Source organism: Equus quagga, chromosome 5, assembly GCF_021613505.1.
Source record: "Equus quagga isolate Etosha38 chromosome 5, UCLA_HA_Equagga_1.0, whole genome shotgun sequence".
NCBI classification, from domain to species: domain Eukaryota; kingdom Metazoa; phylum Chordata; class Mammalia; order Perissodactyla; family Equidae; genus Equus; species Equus quagga.
The window spans coordinates 103,006,434-103,030,360 of NC_060271.1; the positions used below are offsets into that span (position 1 = coordinate 103,006,434).

The 23,927-nt window shown below is 35.8% G+C and overlaps 1 protein-coding gene across 2 annotated transcripts in view; it reads right to left on the reverse strand.

Moving 5' to 3' along the window:
- Window positions 1-23,927, reverse strand: part of DYNC2LI1 (dynein cytoplasmic 2 light intermediate chain 1) — a 29,522-nt gene that overhangs the window by 2,377 nt on the left and 3,218 nt on the right. Inside the window, exons 3-13 of one of the 2 annotated variants that reach the window (XM_046663093.1) lie at window positions 22,954-22,988; window positions 20,688-20,757; window positions 18,513-18,601; window positions 14,024-14,210; window positions 12,997-13,065; window positions 12,297-12,374; window positions 7,879-7,955; window positions 7,202-7,272; window positions 4,079-4,176; window positions 3,546-3,638; window positions 3,323-3,381 (exon numbers count right to left, since the gene is read on the reverse strand). In XM_046663093.1, coding sequence (XP_046519049.1) covers window positions 3,352-3,381; window positions 3,546-3,638; window positions 4,079-4,176; window positions 7,202-7,272; window positions 7,879-7,955; window positions 12,297-12,374; window positions 12,997-13,065; window positions 14,024-14,210; window positions 18,513-18,601; window positions 20,688-20,757; window positions 22,954-22,988 — 897 coding nt within the window. In that variant the 3' untranslated portion in view covers window positions 3,323-3,351. Of the gene's footprint in view, window positions 1-3,322; window positions 3,382-3,545; window positions 3,639-4,078; window positions 4,177-7,201; window positions 7,273-7,878; window positions 7,956-12,296; window positions 12,375-12,996; window positions 13,066-14,023; window positions 14,211-18,512; window positions 18,602-20,687; window positions 20,758-22,953; window positions 22,989-23,927 lie in introns of those variants that run through there. The other variant, XM_046663092.1, reaches the window with a different exon arrangement.

Here is a 23,927-nt window from a genome sequence, read left to right on the forward strand (position 1 = left end):
GAAAGGTTTCCACCCTGCCTCTCAGAAACCTCTGAAGTTCTTAAATATAAACGGACCACAGTCTTACAATGCTTAAACCAGCATCTTCAATAAAGGACAGTAAGAGGATTTCCCCCTGAACATGTAAATCAGTGGGCATGTGTTTAAATTATAGGCCTAGGGATTATAAACAAGTTGATTTTTGAAAACAGACATTCAAAATAGTTAGTGTGTTTGGCCAAGAAGATCTTAAAATAATTGTTTACCCAAACTTTTTCCTTTTTCTTTGCTTTCTTTGACAACAAAAATATAGAAAAGACGTAGAAGGGTTCAACAAGTCTTTCTATACTCACATTCTCTTTAAAACTAGATGGTTTTAAAAAATAGTAAATACTGAGGAAGTATTTTCTGGTGCCCATCTGACTAGGCAAAAGAGAAAACTTAGAGTAATTAGAGGAAAGAGAGCTAATTAGGAAAGACAGTCTGCAGGAAAGGTGAAATGGTCTTAAGGCTGATGGTCAAACCTGTGAGGACCGATTTCAGTCCCCTGTGAGGCTCTCCATGCATCTGGGGGGACTGGGAGCAAGAGGATTCTGGACAAGTATCACAAAGGACATGTTTTACCACCAAGGACTCACAATAAGGTATTATGAAATACTGTGGCTTGGTGCCTCCCCGACTCCAGCAGGATTATTATTAGAAGTGTGGCTTAAATGCAGTTCTTCTAGGACAGAGGGACAGACACCTGTTTCTTGCTTAATGATTCTACAGTAATGCTTTGCTTAATGACAGAGATATGTTCTGAGAGATGCATTGTCAGGTGATTTGGTCATTGTGCGAACATCACAGACTGTACTTACACAAACCTAGATGGTATAGCCTACTACACACCTAGGCTGTATGTCCTAATCTTATGGGACCACTGTCATATAAGCAGTCCGTTGTTGACTGAAACTTTGTTATGCAGAGCACGACGGTATATGACTTGGGCCTTTTTTGAAGACCTAAGTGTTGGAGGAACTGAATGGAACTCATGAATAGCCTCTCCATATTAAAAGTGGCATGCTTTAATTTCACTGCCAAAGCTTAAAGGCCTCTAACTTTATTTTTTGTTTTATTCCTAATGACCATCTAAGCCACTGATAATGGGGCTTGGAGATGAGGAGGGAGTCAAGAGGAGGACGACATCTGGTCTCAGACAGGCTCAGGGCCAGCCCTTCACTCATATGCAACTGTATTATATTTTAATGAAACACGATGCCATCTTTCCTCCCAGAAGTATGAGGATCGGAAGTACCTATCTGGGTTAAAGGCATGCAGACACATAGCTCACAGTATAGATTTCTTTAAGCATTTACAGGTTGCTTTTAAGGAAGGACAGACTTTTGCGTAATTATGGAAAACCCTGAGTGAGATATTTCTTTTAAATGAATACTACTATTGTTCCACATGGCAAATCAAATCAAATCTAAAGATTATAATGCTATTTTCACTGAAAAATGTTACATGGCAATAATATTAAAAGATCAAAAAGATAGACAATGTGAAGAAAGAGCTATAAACAACTGGCTAGATTTCCACCTAATGCAGATGAATTTTTTAATAGACTGTGTTAATAGAACTGGCATTGACTGTCATGCCCATATAAAAAGTGAAAATGTAATTTTAAATGTTTAGAGGGAAATTAATAGGAATCTTTCAAAATTAATCTATAGAGAATTTTCTCATACCTAAGTCAGCTTTTGTGTATATCAGCACACAACTGGAAACAATGTAAGGCTCTGAAATTACTTTGGGAGAGCATGAAATAATAGACATATTTAAAATTTTGCATATTAGAATGTCAAAATTTGGATGTGGATATCAATTAAATAATTGAGCATCAACTGGTAATCATTAGGTAACTTTAAAGCAAAAGCATAAAATTGTGTTAAGGTATGACATGGGCAAACTGAAATCAATGCAATTCATTTACTAAAACATCACAAATGAAACTGTTTTAGAGGCAAAATTAAGATATCATAACTTTTCAGGTGGGTTAAAAAACTCTCTCAGGCAGGAGAATATAGCAATTACTGAGGTAGCAGGGTGGCACAAGAGTTGAGCGTAGATTGATATAGGTATTGTGGGGTTGCTTTCCAGTTCCACTCGAAATTCCTATGCTTTTAGGTCAGTTAGGGAAGATGGGTTTGAATGTGAAAACTCATGATGCTCAGAAATACCCTAACCCTTCAAAAATATCTGTGTATATAAATGTAATAAAAGGGATCACCATACAATATAAACAGATACTCTTACTAAAAATAGAAGTTAGTCATTGACTCCTAGATAAATATTAATTCAAAGATGACTTCCAACTAATCTCTATAGACAAGCTGCACACATAATAAGGGTTACATGAGGTCATTTTACTGTTCCTACAACATGCTTCTCACTTTGCTACAGCTACAAAACCCTCCAAATATTCATGACATATTTTTCAAAAGTCTTCTGGACTACATTTAAATAAAATATTTTGCCTACTTATTCTAGTGCCCACAAAGGCAAAAGGCTGGTGCCTAGAAAAAGACCCTGCTCACCGCTCCCAGTAAATGGCTGTGTTCAGGTCATGCTTGCCCCAGTGTGACCGCCCAAGTTACACAGCTCTACAAATTCCACCTGAAAGGCTGTCAGGACATTCAATTTATAAGGTCACAATGTCCCGTTTTATCAAACTAAAAGGAGATCTGAGAAAATCTAGGTATTGGGTCATGATGAATTTATCAACTTTTGTATTCTTATATCAGACTTGTGTATCACAAACAGTGCTACTGGGCACATAAGGAATGCAGTCTCCACTTTTAACCACTTTCCTCAGAGATCTGGGTTTTGTCAGCTGTGTTTGTGTGCTTTCAGGCTGGGTGGTCCTTAGTTTTTCTGGTACAAGAAAAGTATAGGTACATTTGAATGTCCTAATAAAACCCAAAACCTTTTAAATAATCCCACAAACAAAAGACTATTATGAAAGTGTCTCCCCAGCAGCAAGTTAAGAATCACTGCGAATCTTTTAACACAAACTGGAAAATTCAAAAAGGATATGTGAACATTAGGTCATCTCTGGGTGGTAGAATGATAGGTAATTTTTAATTCCTTCTTTATGCATATCAGAATTTTACTTTTTATATAGTAAAGACATATTATTTAAATAATTTTAAAAGTAAAAAAAAAAAAATCAAGTATGGGGGCTGGCCCCGTTGCTGAGTGGTTAAGTTCACTCGTTCCGCTTCAGCAGCCCAGGGTTTCTCTGGTTGGGATCCTGGACGCGGACATGGCACTGCTCATCAGGCCACGCTGAGGTGGTGTCCCACACAACACAACTAGAGGCGCTCACAACTAGAATATACAACTATGTACTGGGGGGATCTGGGGAGAAGAAAGAAAAAAAAGAAGATGGCAACAGATGTTAGCTCAGGTGCCAATCTTTAGAAAAAAAAATCAAGTAAATAAATTGGGAAAATCTATGGAATTCTAGAAGTATTTTTGTGATAAAACTCAAGATGAAATAAAATAAATGTTTAGGATAATACCTGATCCTTCTGAATTCTCATTTCATCAACTTCACTTTCAGCATACTGAGGGTCTCTTGCAGGGTCCTTGATATCTTTCAGTGTGTTGGTATTCTGAAATTACAATTCTTCAAATCATTTCATGCCCATAACCCAGAACCTTCAAAGACTATCATCTATCTGCCTCACAAACCAAGTTCCCTTTCCTCAGTCACCCGCTGAAGGCTCTCTACAATCTTCTGAGCTTTTATCATCACCGTTGAGGGCCATTTCAAATTCCACCAGGTCCTCTTCCCTCCTCTCCTTTCAGACGTTGTCTCTCCTTCTCTAATCCCGGAGAGCTCTGTTTGAAAGTGCAACAAGAACTGTGTCTTACACGTCTTTTAACCCCCACAGTGCCTCATCTACAATAGACTTTTAGTGAATATTTAATTGATTTTCGAGCATGAGAGATGAAAACCAAGTTATGATGATAGGCCCATGGGGACATTTCCCAATAACTGTTGAATAACAGTGCTGAAAATTCTTTCTTTAAAAGAATTAGAAATATATACCTTTGGTGGAAAGAGCCTTTCATATACTTTTTTCCACAACTCCATTGGTGAACGGGCATGAAGCTTTCCAATGTCATTATCAGGAACAGGAGGAGATCCTAAAATTGGAAGTTTAGTCCAAATGATTGTATTGATTAAAACATTAAAAACTCTATTAATAAAACTGATGACACTTATAAAAGTATAAACCTTAGATCACTCATTTCCCCTCTCCTTAATATATATTATATAATATACTTAATATCACTATTAAAATTTACCCCTACCTAGTGTAGAAAGCCACTGGGGCAGAATCAGAGGAAGAGGAGACAGGGTAATGAGTAAACTATAATTCTCTTTCCCCACACTTACACTGCTACTCAGCAAAAATATGAAAGTTTAGTATTCTCATGTGTTGGGAATTTGTAAGGAAACAAATACTCTTATGTGCTACCAGTTAGAGTGCAAATTGGGATAGCTAATTTGGAGGGTAATTTGGCACTACTAAATACTATTAAAATACTAAAAAAGGTCATACCCTCTTAACCAGCAATTCCACTTTTTGGTGCTTAATGTAGAAACACCTGTATATGTGTATTAAGGATTTTACATTGTAGCATCATTTGTATTAGTGAAAAAATGGCCACAACCAAAATGTCCATGAATAGAGGAATAGTGAAAATTACTATGCATAGCCATGCTCTGTAACACTATCCAGCAGTCAAAATACCAACCTATATGTAGCATTAATATGGAAAAACCACTAAGGCATATTGAGTAAAAACGGCAAATTTCAAAATGACAGATACAGAATGATACAATTATGTTAAAACAAATAGTTTTTCCTACATGACATATACATTCATAGAAAATGGTCTGGAAAGATACATACCAAACTTGATCCTCATATGTACTATTTTAATGTTTTATAAGGAGAATGTCTACGTATTGCTTGTATAATTTAATTTGAAAATTAAAAAAATTTGCTGCCACTTCTTGGCAATTTTCAGTCTATAATCTGAGGTTTTTCATTCTTTCTATTCCAGCACCTACACTGTTCACTAAGATTGTTTCACTGTTGATCTTTTGGGGCCTCTGTATCACCTTGGTCAGAAAGTCATTGATACAATCCACGGATCTTATTCAGCTTTCCCAAGTTTTTTACTTGTCCTTGTCTGTGGTGTGTGTGCGTGTGTGTGCGTGTGTGTAAGTTCTATACAACTTTACCACGTTTGTAGGTTCCTGAACCATTCCATTACCACAAGGACCCCTTGTGTTCCCCTTTTATAACCATACCCACTCCTTCCTAACCTCTCCCCCTACCTCCTCACCCACAGTCCTGTCCCTAATCTATGATAACCACTAATCTTCCCTCCATTTCTAAAATTTTTTCATTCCAAAAGTTTTATATAAATAGAATCATATTGTATGCAACCTTTTCTGACGGGCCTTTTCAATCAGCGTAATTCCCTGGAGACTCATCCAAGTTGTTGTATCCATAGTTTGTTCCTTTTTTATTGCTGAGTACTATTCTATGGTATCAATGTGTCAGTTTGTTTTTTCATTCACCTGTTGAACACCATCTGGGTTGTTTCCAGTTTTGGCTATTACAAATAATGCTGCTATGAACATCTGTGTACAGATTTTTACGTGAACATAAGTTTCCATTTCTCTGGGATAAATGCCCAATAGTGCAATTTCTAGGTCCTATGGTATCTAGATGCTTAGTAAGAAACTATCAAACTATTTTCAAGAGTGGCTGTACCATTTTACATTCCCACCAGCAATGTATAAGTGATCCAGTTTCTCCATTTCCTTGTCAGCATTTGGTGCTGTCACTATTTTTTATTTTAGCTGTTCTGATAGGTATGTGGTGATATCTCATTGTGGTTTCAATTTGCTTTTCCCTGATTAATAACGTTAAACATCTTTTCACGTGCTTACTTGCCATTTGTATATCCTCTTCAGTGAAACGTCTTTGGTCCATTTTCTAACTGGATTTTTTTTTTTTTACTGTTGAGTTCTTTAATATATTCTAGATGCTAGTCATTTGTTGGATATGTGGTCTGAAAATATTTTCTCCCAGACTATAACATGTCTTTTCATCCTTTTCACATGGGCTTTCAAGAGCCAACGTTTTTCATTTTGATAAGGTCCAAGCTCCGTGATTTTTAAATTCAGTAATTCTCAACCGTTTTCTGACCTCCAACAACTCACATGGGCAAAAGACTTCCATACACATTATCTATCAGTACACAGAGTGATTCTCACTGCTACTGAAATTAAGTTGGTACTAATGATAATTATAAAAATAAGTCTCCATGGTCTCTCATTAACTACCTCTTTTCCTTTCATTTCAATTCAATCTATAATTTCATTACAAAGATCCCTACATGTGAAATCAAGTCAACTTTAGCTTGTAAGAGTAATGGGGAATGGGAAATAAAAAAGAAAACTACTGCCCATTAGAGTTTAAAACCAAACTATGCCAACCCTAGAGTACACAGAGTTGCTAAGCCTGAAGATCTTCACAATGAAAATAGCTTCTATGGGACGATAAGGAGCTTGACTATATAAACTCTTAAAATTCCTTTTGCTTCATGAGCCTATGGCGTCTATAAGTTCAGGAAATACATCTCATTAGATGAGGCAAGCTATTTTCATCATGAAAAATTAAGGCATATCTAATTAGTACAACTAATTGTAGTTGTAGTACAACTACATGGATGGATGGATGGGTGGATGTAGACAGTCCACCACTTGAGTCTCTAATTTTCCATCGTTGCCCATAATATATAGCTTTGAATTCCTTGACCATTCTGTGCTCCTGGTTTTCTTCTAAACTGAAGGAGCTAAAACTTAAAAATACCTGGAAATCACTGAGGGAAAGGAAATACATGTAAATTTTTCAGTGGAGTAGAGGTCAGAAATCACTCTGCTATGTGGCAACATCTCTTCCATCACAAATATGTCAATGTGATGCATGTTACATCGATATTATGTACATAAATAAATAGATAAGAAATAACGGCAACAACAATGAAACCAGAAACGGTGTTTTTTTGGAGATGCAGTGAACATGGAGTAGGATAAAATCAATGAGCAATTAAAAAAAGACTGAACAATCTTAATAAGTTCACCAACCTATTTGACTCAAAGAATCCAATCCTGCTGTGATAAACAGTGGTTTATTCTGATCCACACATATTGATTTGCTACATAGGTAAGAAGAAAAAACACTCTAATTTAGTTTAGCAGTCAAATATCCTGCCACATTCTACTGTAAATACAAGAGCCACGTTTTATATCTAGCCAGTGGTGAGAGCATTGCCCCCAATGAATGAGTGAATATTAATGTATGTGATTTCAAAAATTAAAGTATAGCATTAATAAACGTTTTACAGGAAAAAAAAGTGACAGGCCCAAATTACCTTAAATCAAAATCAAGAAAAGTAGCAAGGTTAATAAGAATACATACTAACATTATTGATTCCATTTCTAATCAATATAAGCAAGTGATAATAGAGGGAAAGCTACTAAAATGAGAGAAAAGGAGTAAAAGAAATCAGGGAAACAAGTATAATAGAATTATTATTTTATTCTAGTCTCTAAGTATTATATAATATTTTCACTGTAAAATTTGAGAAATATTTAAACAATGTAATGAGCAAGGGATAATATGAAATTCTCTCTCTAAGAACAGCCATCTGGGGCACTTTCCTGGTCAAGAAACAAACAACTGGTGAGAACAATAATCAGATGAGACAATACTGGCAAAAAAATACAATAAAAAGATATTAAAATATATATTTTAACAGTACCTTTTGTCAATGCCAAATGCCAACTGGTTGATAACTCCACGTATTTTTAGTAATAGAGCTTCTGACTTACTGGTAAACTAAAAAAAATCAGGAGAATAAATTATATACTTGGCTTTCAAATCACAGAAACGGTAAAATAAATATGGCTTTGAACAAGTACAGACTGCAGAGAGAATTACTATTTATTTGCCCAACAAATATTTGTGTTTGAGTAGACAACAGAAAACCCAAATGAAGAAAGAAATCTTGATAAATTTGTTTTAACTTATTCTTTAAACTTCATGAGTGCATGATATTGAAGGGACTTGTGGTTTATGCACTAATCATTTCAGCTACTCCCACATATGGATCATAATCATTGTCAAAATGCAATCTGGTTGGTTAAAAAGTAGGAGGTATACATTATAAACAACTTTTCCATCCAAGGGCATGTTACTGCCTTCAATGCAGTTAACGTGGGTGTTGCAGACTAGTCCAACAACACTGACACTTACTAAAATGATTTTTCAACTTCTGAATTGCCTTTGGAGCCTACAAAATAAGCTACTAAATATTTTCGGTGGTGATATATAATTAGGGTGACCATAACCAGAACACTTTGGAGAATGAAAGGGGGTGTGGGTACTATTTGTCAACTGAAATAAAGAGTTTAGGTGTTATTAGTGGAGGAGTTTATTCAATAATCAGCATGAGGAGTTTGAACCCTGGGAAAACAGTTCAACAGAGCACTCTGATGGAACTGCCCCGAGGGGTGTGAGTTTAAACGCAGCTTACCTCTCTTTCACAAAACAATCTACATGCAGGGAAGAGGAAAAGGAAAAAAAACCTTACAACTGGATTTTCTATATGTAGAGAAAAGGGGATGGAGCACATCTGGGCTTTTCTCTACATTATACATGGAATGTACCATAAACAAGAATTCCTTGGTTATACATCAGACAAGTTCATAGATGCTGAAGTTCCCTATGTGTGGAGGAAGGCAAGGACCAGGGTCGGTAATTATTCCCTCAATCTCTAAGAAACACAGCTGGGAAATGTGAGAGCGAGGTACCCCTTTATCTTTTCCTTCTGTGGATCTGTCCAGCTGGCGTCTTCAGTCATGAGGTAGGGTTGCAAGGTCACTTTGACACAGGTTGAACATGGCCTGCCTGCTGCTTCCCAGTGCAGCATGGATTTCTACTGTGCTGACTTAAAAGCCTATGCAGTTTGCTTGTCAGATTCACTTCTTAGACGAGGGAGAGGAGTCCCCAAAATCTGTCCACATGTCAGTAATTAAGCTGAGACATCGGGTGAAAACTAGGACATATGGTTATCTTACACATCTTTTCAGACTAGATTTGATTTGTGGAAATACGAAAACTCATTTAGCCAAATCAGAATGACTAAGATACATGAAAGTGGAAAAAACAATCTTGAACCAAAATGAAATGTAATTATAAGGCAAAGGGATCAATTTTCAGGATAAGATTCATTCTGGATTAAGAATAGGTTCCCAGGGAAACTACTCAAAGGAGAACCCTCATGTGAATATGTAAGATTTGATATCTTTATTTTAAAAAAATTGAAACACTTTTAACGCTTCTAGTGAGACAATTTTTAAAAATATAGAAAACTTTAAATTTAAAAACTTCTCTTTATTATCATCATTATTATTATGTTCCCTATATGGAGAGGAAAAAACCTCATGACATATGTATTTCATAGAACTGCAGGGCTGGGAGGACATGAGAAGTTTCTGACTCAACCCTCCCAATCTGCTGCATCAATCACCTGGAAAACATCCTCCACAAATAGCTGTAGAGTTTCTGTTTGGATAAACTCAACGCCTGGGAACTCATTAACTTTCAAAGCAATTTATTCCATTTTCAGATGCAGTCAGGGGGTTCTTAACGACAGGGATATGTTACAAGAAACGAGTCATTAGGCGATTTTGTTGTTGTGCCAACATCATAGAGTGTACTGACACAAATCTAGATGGTACAGCCCACTACACACCTAGGCTATCTGGTACCAATCTTATGGGACCACTGTCATATATATGGTCTGCCTGAAACATCGTTATGCAGCACATGACTGTAATGGTAATATTAGAAAGTTCTTTCTTACTTTGAGCTAAACTCTCTCTGTTGATTCCTTGTTCTTGACTCTAAGAGAGCAAAGAATACATTTAATCCCTCTTCCATGGAACAGTCCTTCAAATATTTAAAGAGTATTATCATATTCCAGATAACAGAATATAATTTTATACTCCTCCTCATATGTCACGATTTTAAGACCTCTACCATCCTAAGGGCTCTCCACTGAATCTGGTCCCACTTATCAACATTTTCCTATTTTTGTTTTTATAAACTTTATTAGATTGCTCATAATATTCAATAAGTATTCTTGACAGAATAATAAAGGATCAACTATAGTGTTAAAAAAAACTGCTGAGCATCATTGAATCTTGTAAGGCAGTACCCAACTCTCTCCCTTGAATGGGGTGTAGAGTAAGAGTGGAAGTGAAACTGAAAGATGGGGTTTGATAACTTTGGCTACGCTCTTCTTGGTTTGGGAAGCTAGAAACGCTTTATATGGTTCCCTTGGTGGTCCAGAAGTGTTCCTCTACCCCAACCTCTGATCCCTTGGGTTACTGAAAACCGAGATGAAGGCCTTCTCAAATCCTTGCCCTCGTCCCTGATCTCCTAGAGTCTTCTGGGCCATCGTTAATCCCAGCCCTGCTGTGGTCTGGGTTGACCTGACTGTATATAAATTTGTACCCATAAAACCAGACTGGTCCATGACTGATCATCAAATGTGATCTGCTCCTAAAGAAAGATGGGGATTTCTCTCAGCTAACTAACCAGAACTAAATGTGGGGCCTTATATAGCGGCAAAAATAAGAAACTAGAAGATCCATGGTCTTTGCTTCTGTACCCTAGATCAGTCATTCACTTTAAATTCCTCATATCTTTTCAAAATAGCAAAGAATATTTCCAAAGTACTCTGTTAACCTAATATGTAAGCAGATACAGTACAAACATAAAAGATGACGATTTTTTAAGAAAATACATAATGAAATTTATTTGGAGTATTCTGAAAAGTATAAACATTTAAACTATAGATCTTATTTATTACTTTTAAGTCATAATGTACTAGCCATGAAGGCAGGGGCCTAGACCCATCTCATCTCTGGATTCCTCCGAGCACTTTGATTTAGGGGAAAAAATAGATCATTCAAATGGGAAGAAGAAAGTTTTTTTTCTTCTCTTTTTTTTTTTGGTGCAGAAGATTGGCCCTGAGTGAACATCTGTTGTCAATCTTCCTCTTTTTTGTTTGAGGAAGATTGTTGCTGAGCTAACATCTGTGCCAATCTTCCTCTACTTTGTAGGTGGGATGTTGCCACAGCATGGCTTGATGAGTGGTGTGCAGGTCCATGCCTGGGATCTGAATCTGTGAACCCTGGGCTGCCAAAGCGGAGTGTGCAAACCCAACCACTATCCCACAAGGCCGGCCTCAGAAAGTATTTTTTTTAATAAAAATGCTTTTATATTTTTTTGCATTAAAGGACATCCAGCAAAATTTGGTCCTGTTGTGGAAGATAATGATAACAGTAGTTATAGTAACCAAGATTTAGTGAGAAATATTTTGTTTCAGGCCTTCTGCTAAGCATTTCACATGGACTCCCTCTTCTTTTTTTTTTCCTGAGGAAGATTCATCCTAAGCTAACATCTATGCCAATCTTCCTCTATTTTGTATGTGGGATGCTGCCACAGCATGGCTGCTGATGAGTGGTAGGTCCGTGACTGGGAACTGAACCTGGGCTGCCAAAGCAGAGTGTGCCGAACTTAACCACTAGGCCATGGGGCTGGCCCTGAACTCCCTCTTTTAATCCTCACAACAATCCTATGAAGAAGGTACTATTTTTGTCCATTTTATCCTGGAGGAGACTGAGGCTTAAGTGAGATTAAGTGACTTGTCTGAGATCACATATCTAGTAAATGGTTGCCCTGATATTTGAACCATTCCTGAGTTCACGTTTTCAACCTCTACAACAAACAACATTTTTTTTAAGTTTAAAAAAAGCCACACTGTTAAATTTTTTTTTCTCTTTTCTTTTAAGATAATACAGATTCTAATTCTTAAGGGGAAACTAAAAATAAATAACCAATTTATCTCTTTAAGATTGACTGGGGTTTATGGATATAAGCAAGTTAGAGCTTTTGCTGCAAAGAAATGGTAGGCCATCTAGCAGAGTGCGTTCCATAAATACATTATCAAACACTCTGTAACAAGAGGAGTTTTGGGCAATGGGAAAGGAAAGGAGGGGATGACATACGTTAATAAAAGCATTATTATTCATAACTGTGTATCAAGTTGCTAATCTTTCCATATTTGGTGTTGTCCATTCAAGCTCAAAGGATAAGAAATGTACAAACCATTAATGATGCTCCATAATAATGTGCAACAAATCGAAGTGTCTTGCAAATCACCTTTCTCTTCTCAGAGTCAAAATCCTGAAGAAATACGTTATTAAAAAGAAAAAACAAGTTGAAAGAACTAAATATCTATAGTAGGAAGGTTTAAATTATTAAATGTAGAAATAGATTATTTCTTTTCTTGGGGAACATACCATGAGGAGTAGGATTCCAATACCTTGATATTTGTTTCTATAGAGAGTTAAACTATAGGTGTAGCCTTCTAGAAGTATGGCTGTCAGATCTTCCTCTGTTTAAACACTTAGCTCAATAGAATTTAGATATAAGTACACACTTTATAGTATGGAATACCCTGAGGATTCTCTGACAAGCAAAGGCAAGAAGAAACCAAGTTTCTACTTTCTTCAATTTAAAAGCTGGGAAGTCAGTCCTATCCCTCAGTGATGGGTTAACGATTCAGTTTCCAATCTTCTATCTTATCCCCATTCCACTGCCATATCCCTGTTTCACTGTATTTATTGTTCTTTACCTAATTTCTCTTTCCCAACTATATCCTCTTTTCTAAAATCTTTAAGATGTGTGAGTCCTTGGCCTCTCCCTCCCAGAGTAATTTTTCTCATTTCATTATTACCTTTGTTCCCCTCTCATAAAGCCCAGGCAAGCATGTACAACAAACATAACTAGAAGTGCAAGAGCTTACCTGAAAAATATCATATTTGCTTCCAATTATGACCAGAGGTATTGGAAACGGGTCAATTATTTCACGATCCTGTTAACAAACATATTTCATTGATTTATTATAGTTAATTGTATATTACTATGTATTCAGCAATTTCTATTTACTTCCAAAAATATACCATTTTAGTCTCTTCATAGATGTTGACTTTGTTTGCTTGACATGGAGGTTGTTCCAATATTTAACTTTCACTTACTAAACTGTATTTGTCAAGTATGAAACTAAAAATGGCAATTCCATAAATTACTATGATTTTATTGTTTTTCATGTTCTGCCCTTTCATTTTCTCATATAATATGTCATCTTTCTGTTTGTTTTTTTACTACTTTGTCTGAGCTGTTTGTTGTAATAGCATTCATACTGCATAGATGGGAACCATAAACTATCAGTTTTGTTCTGATATTACCTGTGTAAAACATCCATATAAACTCTGGGCAATATAAGATACTGCTCTTAGATTTCTAGAAGATGATATTCATGATTGTATTTCAAGAACTTGTGTTACCAACATTGTAACTTTGTAGTAATTTAATTAGTTGTCAGGTGATCAAAAGATATTGAGTATGTGACAGAGAATAAATGAATGTAAAATATAGAGTGACGGTTAAGGCTATTAAAACTCTACTGCTTGTTTAAATTTGTAGCTTCATCTAGTCTTCGCCAGATGACTTTTGTACAGTCTGGTTTTTTATCTTCATTTTACAGAGATCATAAAATCAGTATCAAACTACTACTTTAAAACTCTATTTCTTTTGATTGGTATAATATGCCATAACAATCACAGTAAATGTCTAACAAGAAGACATAAGAAATCTCTTTCCTTGTTTTGTTCTTACTGAGGTTTTATTAAATTGCTATAATTTTCCAGTGAACAGGTTCACCTACATCAAATGAATTTCAAGTCATGCATAAAAATCTAAATTGTCTGTGATGTTATCTTTAACTACGTATGGGGCTAAGGATTCCAGGAATAATTCCAATAGCAACTTACTGGATGGTCCTTCTGCATATTACTCCATATCTTCTGTCTCATTTCAGAAGATGCTTTAGAATTTTTCTTTCCCAGTTTCATTATCACTTTATTTACATGGCTTTTTGTGGCTTGCAACAGATTTTCCATGGTGGGCCAAAGGTCATTAGGTTTTGAAAGATCCAAAACAAGAACAATAGAAAATGTCCTAAAGAAATAAAAACATTTCTCAAAAAAACCCTCAAAATAATTACCATTTTGAAACGCTACTATACTGAAATTTATTATCAAGAATAACACTACAGCTTAAGGAAAAAACCCCAGCAATTTTCTAAGATTAAAAAAAAGTTACAGCCTTATTTATTCTAGTGCTTTTCTCTAGTGATATTTAAGTGTTACAACCAGCAGTGGCATTGAAGTTTTTGTTTGAACTAACAATAATCCAATTCAAATAATATACAAGAAATTGGGTCCAACGATGCCACATTTAGATCCAATTTTACTGTGTGCTCCAAAGAAGGGAAACAAAAATACTAATAATAGCAGCAGCAACAACGCAACAATCAGGTGAAGCAGAAAGAAATAGATTTACCGATGGACCTTGCCAGGGGACTACCTAGCTTATTTAATCTTCACAACAACCCTTCCTAGAAGAGGTTATGATATCCATTTCATGGATTAGAAGTCTGAGGCACAGATTTACATAACTAGTAAATTGTAGAGCTGGTATTTAGATCCAAAACCACATGTCTTTCAGCTCTACTATGCTGCCTCTCTGAAAGCACACTCCTGACCACCACACACCACTGCCATCACCACATGCATGTGTACTCGTGTTTATGGAAATCAAATATAAATCTAAACTCAGCAACAACAAACAACTCAAGTTTAAAATGGGCAAAGGACTCAAATAGACATTTCTCTAAAGAAGATATACAGATGGCCAATAAACCTACAAAAAGATGTCCAACATCATTAATCATTATGGAAATGCAAATCAAAACCACAGTGAGATACCACTTCATACCCATTAGGATAGCTATGATAAAACAAAAATAAAAACAAAACAAAACACCAGAAAATAACAAGTGTTGGTAAGGATATAGAGAAATGGGAACCCTTATGCATTGCTGGTGGGAATGTAAGATGGTGCAGCAGCCGCTGTGGAAAACAGTATGATGGTTCCTCAAAAACTTAAACATAGAATTACTATATGATCCAGCAATTCCACTTCATTGAAATCAAGGAATCAAACAGATATTTGTACAGCAATCCTCACAGCAGCACTATTCACTATAGCCAGAAGGGGGAAATGACCCAAATGTCCATCAATGGAAGAATGGATAGGGGCCGGCCTGGTGGCGCAGCGGTTAAGTTCGCACGTTCCGCTTCTCAGTGGCCCAGGGTTTGCTGGTTCGGATCCCAGGTGCGGACATGGCACCACTTGGCACGCCATGCTGTGGTAGGCGTCCCACATATAAAGTAGACAAAGATGGGCACGGATGTTAGCTCAGGGCCAGGCTTCCTCAGCAAAAAGAGGAGGACCGGCAGTAGTTAGCTGAGGGCTAATCTTCCTCAAAAAAAAAAAAAAAAAAAAAGAATGGATAAACAAAATGTGGCATATACATAAAATGAAATGTCATTCAGCCTTATAAAGGGAGGAAATTGTGACATATGCTACAACATGGGTGAAACTTGAAGACATTATGCTAAGTGAAATAAGCCAGACTCAAAAGGAAAAGTATTGTATGATTTCATTTGTATGAGGTAGCTAGAGTAGCCAAATTCATAGAGACAGAAAGTAGAATGGTGGTTGCAAGGGGTTGGGGGAGGGGGAAATAGGAGTTAGTGTTTAATGGGTACAGAGTTTCAGTTTGGGAAGATGAAAAAGTTCTGGAGATGGATGGTGGTGATGGTTGCACAACAATGTGAATATACTTAATGCCACTAAAATGTACACTTAAAAATGGCTAAAATAGTAAATTTTATGTTATGATTTTATCATAATAAAAAACAAACAAACAAATCTAGGAGTATTTCAGAAAATGGTCATAAGTATATGGAGCCATAATCACGAGCCAAGATATCCTTGATCAACAGGGGAAAACATTCTGCTACTAAATAGCAAGGAATTATAACATATGTTAGTTATTTTATAATACAGTCAGTTATTTTGCCGAATTTGACCAAACCCAGCTATTTTTGTATAATTCAAGCAAAACAGTACCTAAATTCTATACTATAAGTCTAAATTCAGAAAGTAGTCTTTTAGACATTATCAAGATTTTCTATATAATTATTGTGCCATTAAATTGTCTAGTCAATCATATCTATGTCATTTTAATAAGCTCAGAAACAGTTTTGCTTAACTGTAATAATAATATAATATATATACTTTTAATAGTAAGGAAACTAATTCTATTTTCAGGAGTTTAGGATGGTTAATGTTTAAAAAAAAGATGACTATGGTTTAACTTTTTTTCAGTTGTGGTAAAATGTATATAAAATAAATTTATCATTTTTTCCAAATGAAAAATAACTTTGTTTTAAGCAAAAGAGAAATGGATTATTCAACTTTTTTCCAAGATTAACATTGGTGTTTCCATTGCATTGGAAATACTTGTGTTACTTTTACCTTCATAGCAAATGACAGCTAAAAAAATTTTTTTAAAAGCCAACAACCTCTTAAAACAGAGAACTGAACCACAGGAAATGCTCTATTACAAATTATCTAAAGTCTGTGGAAATGTTCAGTCCATCTATAATTATTCTATGAACAGTCACTTTAAAGATAAACAGTATCTAAAGCATCTGGCAATATTATTTTCTCAAGTTGCTGGGCTTTGTCCAACACAAGGAAATTATGTGTGAAATTAATTCCAGTCGCAAAACACTCTATATTAGGAGTGAAATGTTTTCCATGAATTCCTTAACGACTCAGCAACCTACTTTGGAGCCCGGCCTATGGCTCCCCTTCCCTCTGTTCATCATAACCCCGGCCTCTCCTCTCTCCTAAAGCAGGCTCCAGCTGTTTGGGGTTCCAGGGAAAGAAGACCAAGAACTCACAAAGTGGGGTGTTAAAGAAGCTGTGGAAAGATTTGGCTTCCTGCAGAAACCAAAACTTCCACAAGGCCATCAGGCCCAAACCCTCTTGGGCCTGGAGAAGTGGACTAGTGAGGGGATATAACAACGTGATGTGACAATCAGGGCCGGAAGTGGAGCCGGCGCACACCCAGGTAACCCAGCGTTTTTCACTCCTTTCAGCCTCGGGCCACACTACCTGGCAGCTCTGGTTCCTTCAGCTCTTCCCCACTCTCACCATCTCTTCTCAACCAGACCACCATGACCCACCCTAATTCCCAGGCAGCTTTGACTATTTGTCCATTAAAGGAGAACAAATGAAAAACTACGTAGCTGTAAAATTCCATGTTTATAAAAAATAATGTCAGGGGGAAAGGGTGCTTATAAGCGAAAAAAGCAAGATCTAAATGTACATTTACAAACACTGAAAACACTGAAAGAAATACCTCTGCAAGTTAACAGTGGTTATTTTTTATGTGATTACGGGTGCTCTTACTTTCTTTGTCCCTTTCAGTATTTTTCCAAGTTTTCCAAATGAGCATACATTACTTTTGTAATAAGTAAAAGACAGTAAATTACATTTCTTTAAAAGAAAAAAATATCACTGGACAAATAAAGCCAACATCATCTGTATCCAGCTACTTATGGAAAAACAATTGTCCTGTTAACAATTCCATACTCTAAAGCTCCTAATGGCCAAAATATAACAAGTAATTGTCAAGCCCTTTGTTATTTGATCCAGGCACAGCAATGGTTCGTGTTAAACTCTGACAAGAGTAAGACATTTCAGATTTAAAATTTTTTGTTTTCCTTGGCTAAGACGGGTTCCCAGGAAAATTGTGAGAAATGTCACAATTTTCCAAATCTGATTTGGCCAACATGTGGGAGTCATTGTCAGGAAAACACCACCAAAGAGTTTGAGGTTTTCCTCAAGTTTCTACTTCTTTAAGGTCAGCAAATAAAGAGAATTTCTCCTTCCTCTAACTCATAGTCTTCCCACGGATGAAGCTTCAACAGTATTAATTAGCATTAAATTCAATGGTAGACATAATATCCAGCTGAAGCAAAAACTCAGGGCTGAATTAGCTCACACTTGGATGGATATTGGAAAGATTTAAGCTTTTCAAATTTGTTTTTGCCAAGTGAATTCAATGCCCAAGTGTTATTTGACATATTTTTGTTTGTTTGCAGGCTTGCAAAATACGCTATTAGTTGGAATGCCAGCTATCTCACTTCAGCACAGGCCAGAACCTGGGTTCTTTCAAAACCTCTTTGAAAGCATTACAGTTTAAACACACAGAAAGTGAGTGTAAGCCTTCAGCAACAGAAAACTGTCCCTTCAAATTCTGATTCACATAAGCCTTCTCATATTCACCCTGTGGACACTACTGGGTATTTACTAACCTGTTCCCAGAGCTGGCTCACTTACCGTAAGGTGTCACTTGTGATTGGTACGCTGATTAAGTCCAATAAAGAGGTTCCGCCACCTAGTTCCCAAAAGTGAGCAATATCTTTTGGCTGAAAAACAGGTTTATTTCACATTAAAATTTTTTGATATTTTGAATTTTAAATACTTCTTCTACTTCATTAGCACCAGCCAGTAATAATTATGGATACAAAATATTATAGTCCTCAATTAAGCCTTTCTTGGCAGTCAAAACTTTCCCCTTTCTCTATCTCATCCCTCAAAATGCACCAAAACATCTACTCCAAAGAACAAAGATGAAACATTAGGAATATATATGTGTACATAAATGCCCTAATTCTAGTAACACCTTAATACAAGATACAAACAGTGCCTCAATTCTGTAAATATCACATAGCGCAGAGACTCAAGTTTGAAATAAAATTAACCAGTTAGACACATTTGGTGTCATCTTTTTTAAAACAGCTATCATTCTAGATAGAAATAAAACAGCTGAATAGGAAAACGTCCTGATTTAGGGAGGCAGAAGCTCACAAAATAAATGAGACATACAGGTAAGGCATGAGAAAATGGGAAGAAGAGATGGCAGTCCCAGCTGCAGATCAGGATTACGTGAGCGAAAGAATAAACAGACTGCTCGTGCCTGACGCCCCTGGGGAATCTGACAGGTGAGCACTGTCTATACAAGTGGTTACAGGACTCTTAAATATGAGGGGCACGAAAGAGCGAGGCAGCCCAGCAGCTTGGAATCAAGGCCATCTGTTCCCTCACCGCTTTCTTAGACTGCCAGCAAATGGCAGCTCTGCTTCCTCCCTGATGCTGAGAAGCCTACCTAACACCGAGATCGTGTGAGGAGCTGACAAAGCGCGTCCATGTAGAACTCTCAGGGAACATGCAATCTGAGAAAGACATGAATCTTCCAGAATGAATATCGAAAAGTCCAACTTGATAGCACAAAGTTTAGAGGAAAAAACAGGTGAAAAAGAATCACATGAGTTTTCATATATCTGTTACCATGAACTTGGAAGAGACAGATGGTCATTAAAGCAAGTTTTACAAATATATATATTTTGTATTTTTGACAAGTTATCATCTCATATCACTAAAATTGTTTTGCTATTGATATCTGAATCATTAATGTTTGTGGGGAAAATAATTTTTCATTGGAAAATGTCCCTTGATTCACAATTTGATGAAGGGAAGTTTTTTGGAGCTCTTCTCAAAAGTTAAGTTTATGCGCGTTGTCTCAAAGTTTCCAATGAAAAGGATAATTCCATTTCTAGGTTTATCACTCACATCAAAATTCATGTGAGTCAAAAAAATTAAGCTCTCCCACATCTCAATATATTACGTTTTCTTCTCTTTTTAATCTCACAGTTTTAATAACCAACTTTTATTAGTGAATCCAGGAAGAAGCAACAGGCAATTTTAACTCTTTACACATTATCTAATGATTGAACATTAGGACTAGATCAATCTATAAAAATTTGTCTGTGTTACAGGAGAAATGGGATCTTTTATTCTAGATTGTTCTTCCATATACCTAACTTTATTTAAGAAATGACCTCTTTTCATTTTAGAACTCCAGAAGAGAATTCTATTTAGGATTTTTTACCCCCCTAACATACACCATAAACTCTCTCTATCCTGAGTAATTCCTAACTTTCTTTTGAAAAGATAGTAAAACCAGTGAAAATAGGATTTTGACCTAGTAGGGCCTTCACTCTCAAATAGTATTGCCAACTTCAAGATGTATATGTAAAAACACTAATGATTTGGATTTTGAGCAGTATGTTTTCATAAATGTTCCACAGGTCGAACTCATAGCAGGTTTTTTTGGAGACAGAAGGAACTCACAGTATCATTCTCATTTGAAAGAAGAGGGTACATCACATTAACATAATTAATATAAACATGCCAAAAAACTGCACAATAAAGTTACAAAGAAATCTTATTCCAGCATTTTAAGACATAATAAATGAGAAGGCTAAAATATTTTTACAGTTTTGGTTGGGTGCATATCTGCTGAGTTGCATGTGAAGTTTATAAGCGAATAGCTATGAAGTGTACAACTGGATATGTTTACTGATTGTAGGTAAGATGGAAAATGGAAAACAAAGTCAGCATCATTACTTCTCCATCTTCGGGCACAGCAATTCCACATAAAAAGACACTCACTATGTTATGCCCTTTTGCTTTTCTTCCATAGGTATATTCCAAAGCTAAGGTTGGTTTTGGTGGTTCATCCCTGTACAATAAAGACAAACAGTGTTACCATCATGGATTTTCGTATGCTATCATCTTACCCGATTCAGTTTTGCTTCCTCTTAAAAACTTTATTAGTAGAGAAGTTACCTTATATAGTAGCATTGAGGTAAAAATGATAAAAATTTTATATAAAAAGTAAATAAGCCTTCAAAAAACCATCATAGTGGGTGCTGTGGTCACCCCTAGAGGTACTGTTGGGCTAGGGGAGAAGGCATGGGGATGGCAATGTTGATGGCCATGTTAGGACACAAGCTCTCCGCATACAGGCCAAGTGGGAAGCACTGACATCAGGTTATGAAGGACCTTAATGCGGGGAGCTGGGAATCCGATGACTATCAACTGAATGGAGACATTACTGGAAGACTTTAATACAGTTCTCTATCTTAAATCATGGCTGAAACATGGGTACCATTTAGCTAGTGGGAGCTGCAAACAAATCACATCAAGTCCTAAAAATGAACAAATGATTTGATGAATTATTTACACCACAGCTTATATTGCTTGGTAAGTAGTTTTAGGGTATATATCTATCATCTATCTATTTAAAAAGTTTTTTTATTCTAGTAAAAACCACATAAATTTACTGTCATAACCATTTCTAAGTGTACGGCTCAGTAGTGTTAAGTATGTTCACATTGTTGAGCAACCAAACTGCAGAACTTTTTTATCTTGCAAAACTAAAACTCCATACCCATTAAACAACTCCCTATTTTCCTCTCCCCCTAGCCCTCACAAACACCATTCTACTTTCTGTTTCTATGAATCTGACTGCTCTAAATACCTCATGTAAGTGGAATCACATATAGTATTTGTCTTTTTGTGATTGGCTTATTTCATTTAGCATAATGTCCTCAAGGTTCATCCATGTTGTAGCTGAATAATAATGGTATGAAACAATTTTTTAATTTGTGCTTTATATTTATTAACTATTCTGTATATCCTCCCTATATAATTTATTTTTTGTTTCATTTTTTTGCTGAGGAAGATTCACCCTAAGCTAACATCTGTTGCCAATCTTCCTATTTTTGCATGTGAGCTGCTGCAACAGCATGGCCACTGAGAGATGAGTGGCATACGTCCATGTCCAGAAAGTGAACCTGGGCCACCGAAATGGAGTGTGCTGAACATAACCACTAGGCCACCAGGGCTGGCCCTATATATATCTTTTTTGATACATATATAAAATAATATTTGGTTATATTTTCTGTAAGATAGAAATTTTCTTTTATGAAACAAAATGCTTTTAAGACAAAATTTATAAGCTCTTATATTTAACCTACAATTTGCAGAATTTTCTTTTTTCTAAGTAGACCATCAAGGAACTGAAATTAATAATTTTGAGTTCAATGTAGTACTTTATCCTAAGCTGATGTTATGGTAGATGACTTGTTTGTAGTAGGAAACACATATGGCCTAAAGAGAGCCATGATTTCTAGGGAGGGAAAGACAATGCAGGTGTCACTGTGGATGGTTCTTCTAAGAAACAATTCTGTTGGTGAAAGGAATTACACAAAGCCAGGATTCCAGAACTGCTATTCTTTAATAATATTTTTTCAAATGAATGTTTCTTTACTGTGACCCTGAGACACAATTCCATCTCTGGATGTTTTTGGAGAAGCTATAAGAAATAGGCATTAGGATGAAGGGAACAGAGAAATATCTTTCAAAATTGGTTGAAGACTTTCCTTATCAACTTTCTGCAACATCTACCAATCATAATGCTAAATCTTAATCTAATGGCCAGATAGAAAGTTAGGAAGTATAGAAAATAAATGGTAAAATGTAGTTTGAGGACCAACACTGTGCTTCAAAAATGTATCCATGAGCAATTTAAAGATTATAATTAATGTTCAAATAATCCTGGACTAGGTAAAATGAAAATAATTTAAATATCAGAGTAGCATAGCCAAAAAGAAGGTAGGTACTATCATAGTTATGTTAATTTCTCCCCCAAATAGGCAAATCCAGTATTAATCCTGTATAATTTTTTTTTTTTTTTGGTGCTTGCTGTTGGTTTTATCTTTAAAGGAGATCTTCAAGGCCCTACTATGGATTCACTAAGAATTAAATTATTTTGTTTGGGCCTCAAAATTGTTCTCCTTCCATAACTATCTAACTTGCCCTATAGAACTAGAATAAGCAACAAATGTAGTCTAAAAGTTAACATAACACTTACCTGTCAAGACACCTTAGAATAATAGTAGTCTTTCCCTGGAAATTAAAAAAGAAAGAATATTCTGTTAATGTCATCCATATGTAAAATTTTATTATTTTTCATAATTGTGGCCCAAAATAGCTTTTTAATCACTTTAATGATAAATTACCTGGAAACTAGAAACTTTCAGAATTGTTCCTAAATTTGATTAAGTGGAAAAAGTTAACTGTCAACTTCCCATCACAGCGTAAATACACTGCTATTATTATAATTATAAAGTCCTGCAGATGACAAATACTAGCAAATCATACCTCACTTTAGTGGTCAACTTGGCAGCTGTCTTAAATTTTCTCTCTATTCATCAATGCTAATGACTGGTTAAGCTGATGATTAGTGTCTTCTAAAATGTTTTAATTCCAATTGTTGAAGTGGAAATAAAGAAAAAAGATAACATACAAATAAAGGACATGTTACAAGTAAGTTCAAAGTAAGCAATCCATATACTGGCTCAGAATATTTTTGGGTTTATTTTTGGGAATATTTTTATTCCTAGAGGACGTACATTCTAAGTTTCTTTTTAGGAGTCAGGAAATATAGGTTCTGGCCATCTCTGCCACTCATCACGAAACTTAACCTCATGTCTTAGCTAGGAACTGGCTCAATGGTTTAATCATTGTTTGTTTTTTTAATAGTAAAATTCTTTATTTTTTTAAAAAAATGATCTCTTACAAGAAAACAGATAAAAGAGGAGCAGCAGGGAAGGCTCTAATGGAGGAAACTGTTAAGCTCCAAGGAAAATAGTTTGGAAAACCCCGAACTGCCAAAAACACAGAACATTTTACGATGTATTATTTTTACTAAAAAAATCTGTAATTTTTACCAAAAAATGTGCTCATAAATAAATTACTCCAGATTACATCTGGGATACGATTAAACTGAAAGACTTTTTTTATAGTGAGAAATAGAAATTAATAATTGGAATAGACCCAAAATGT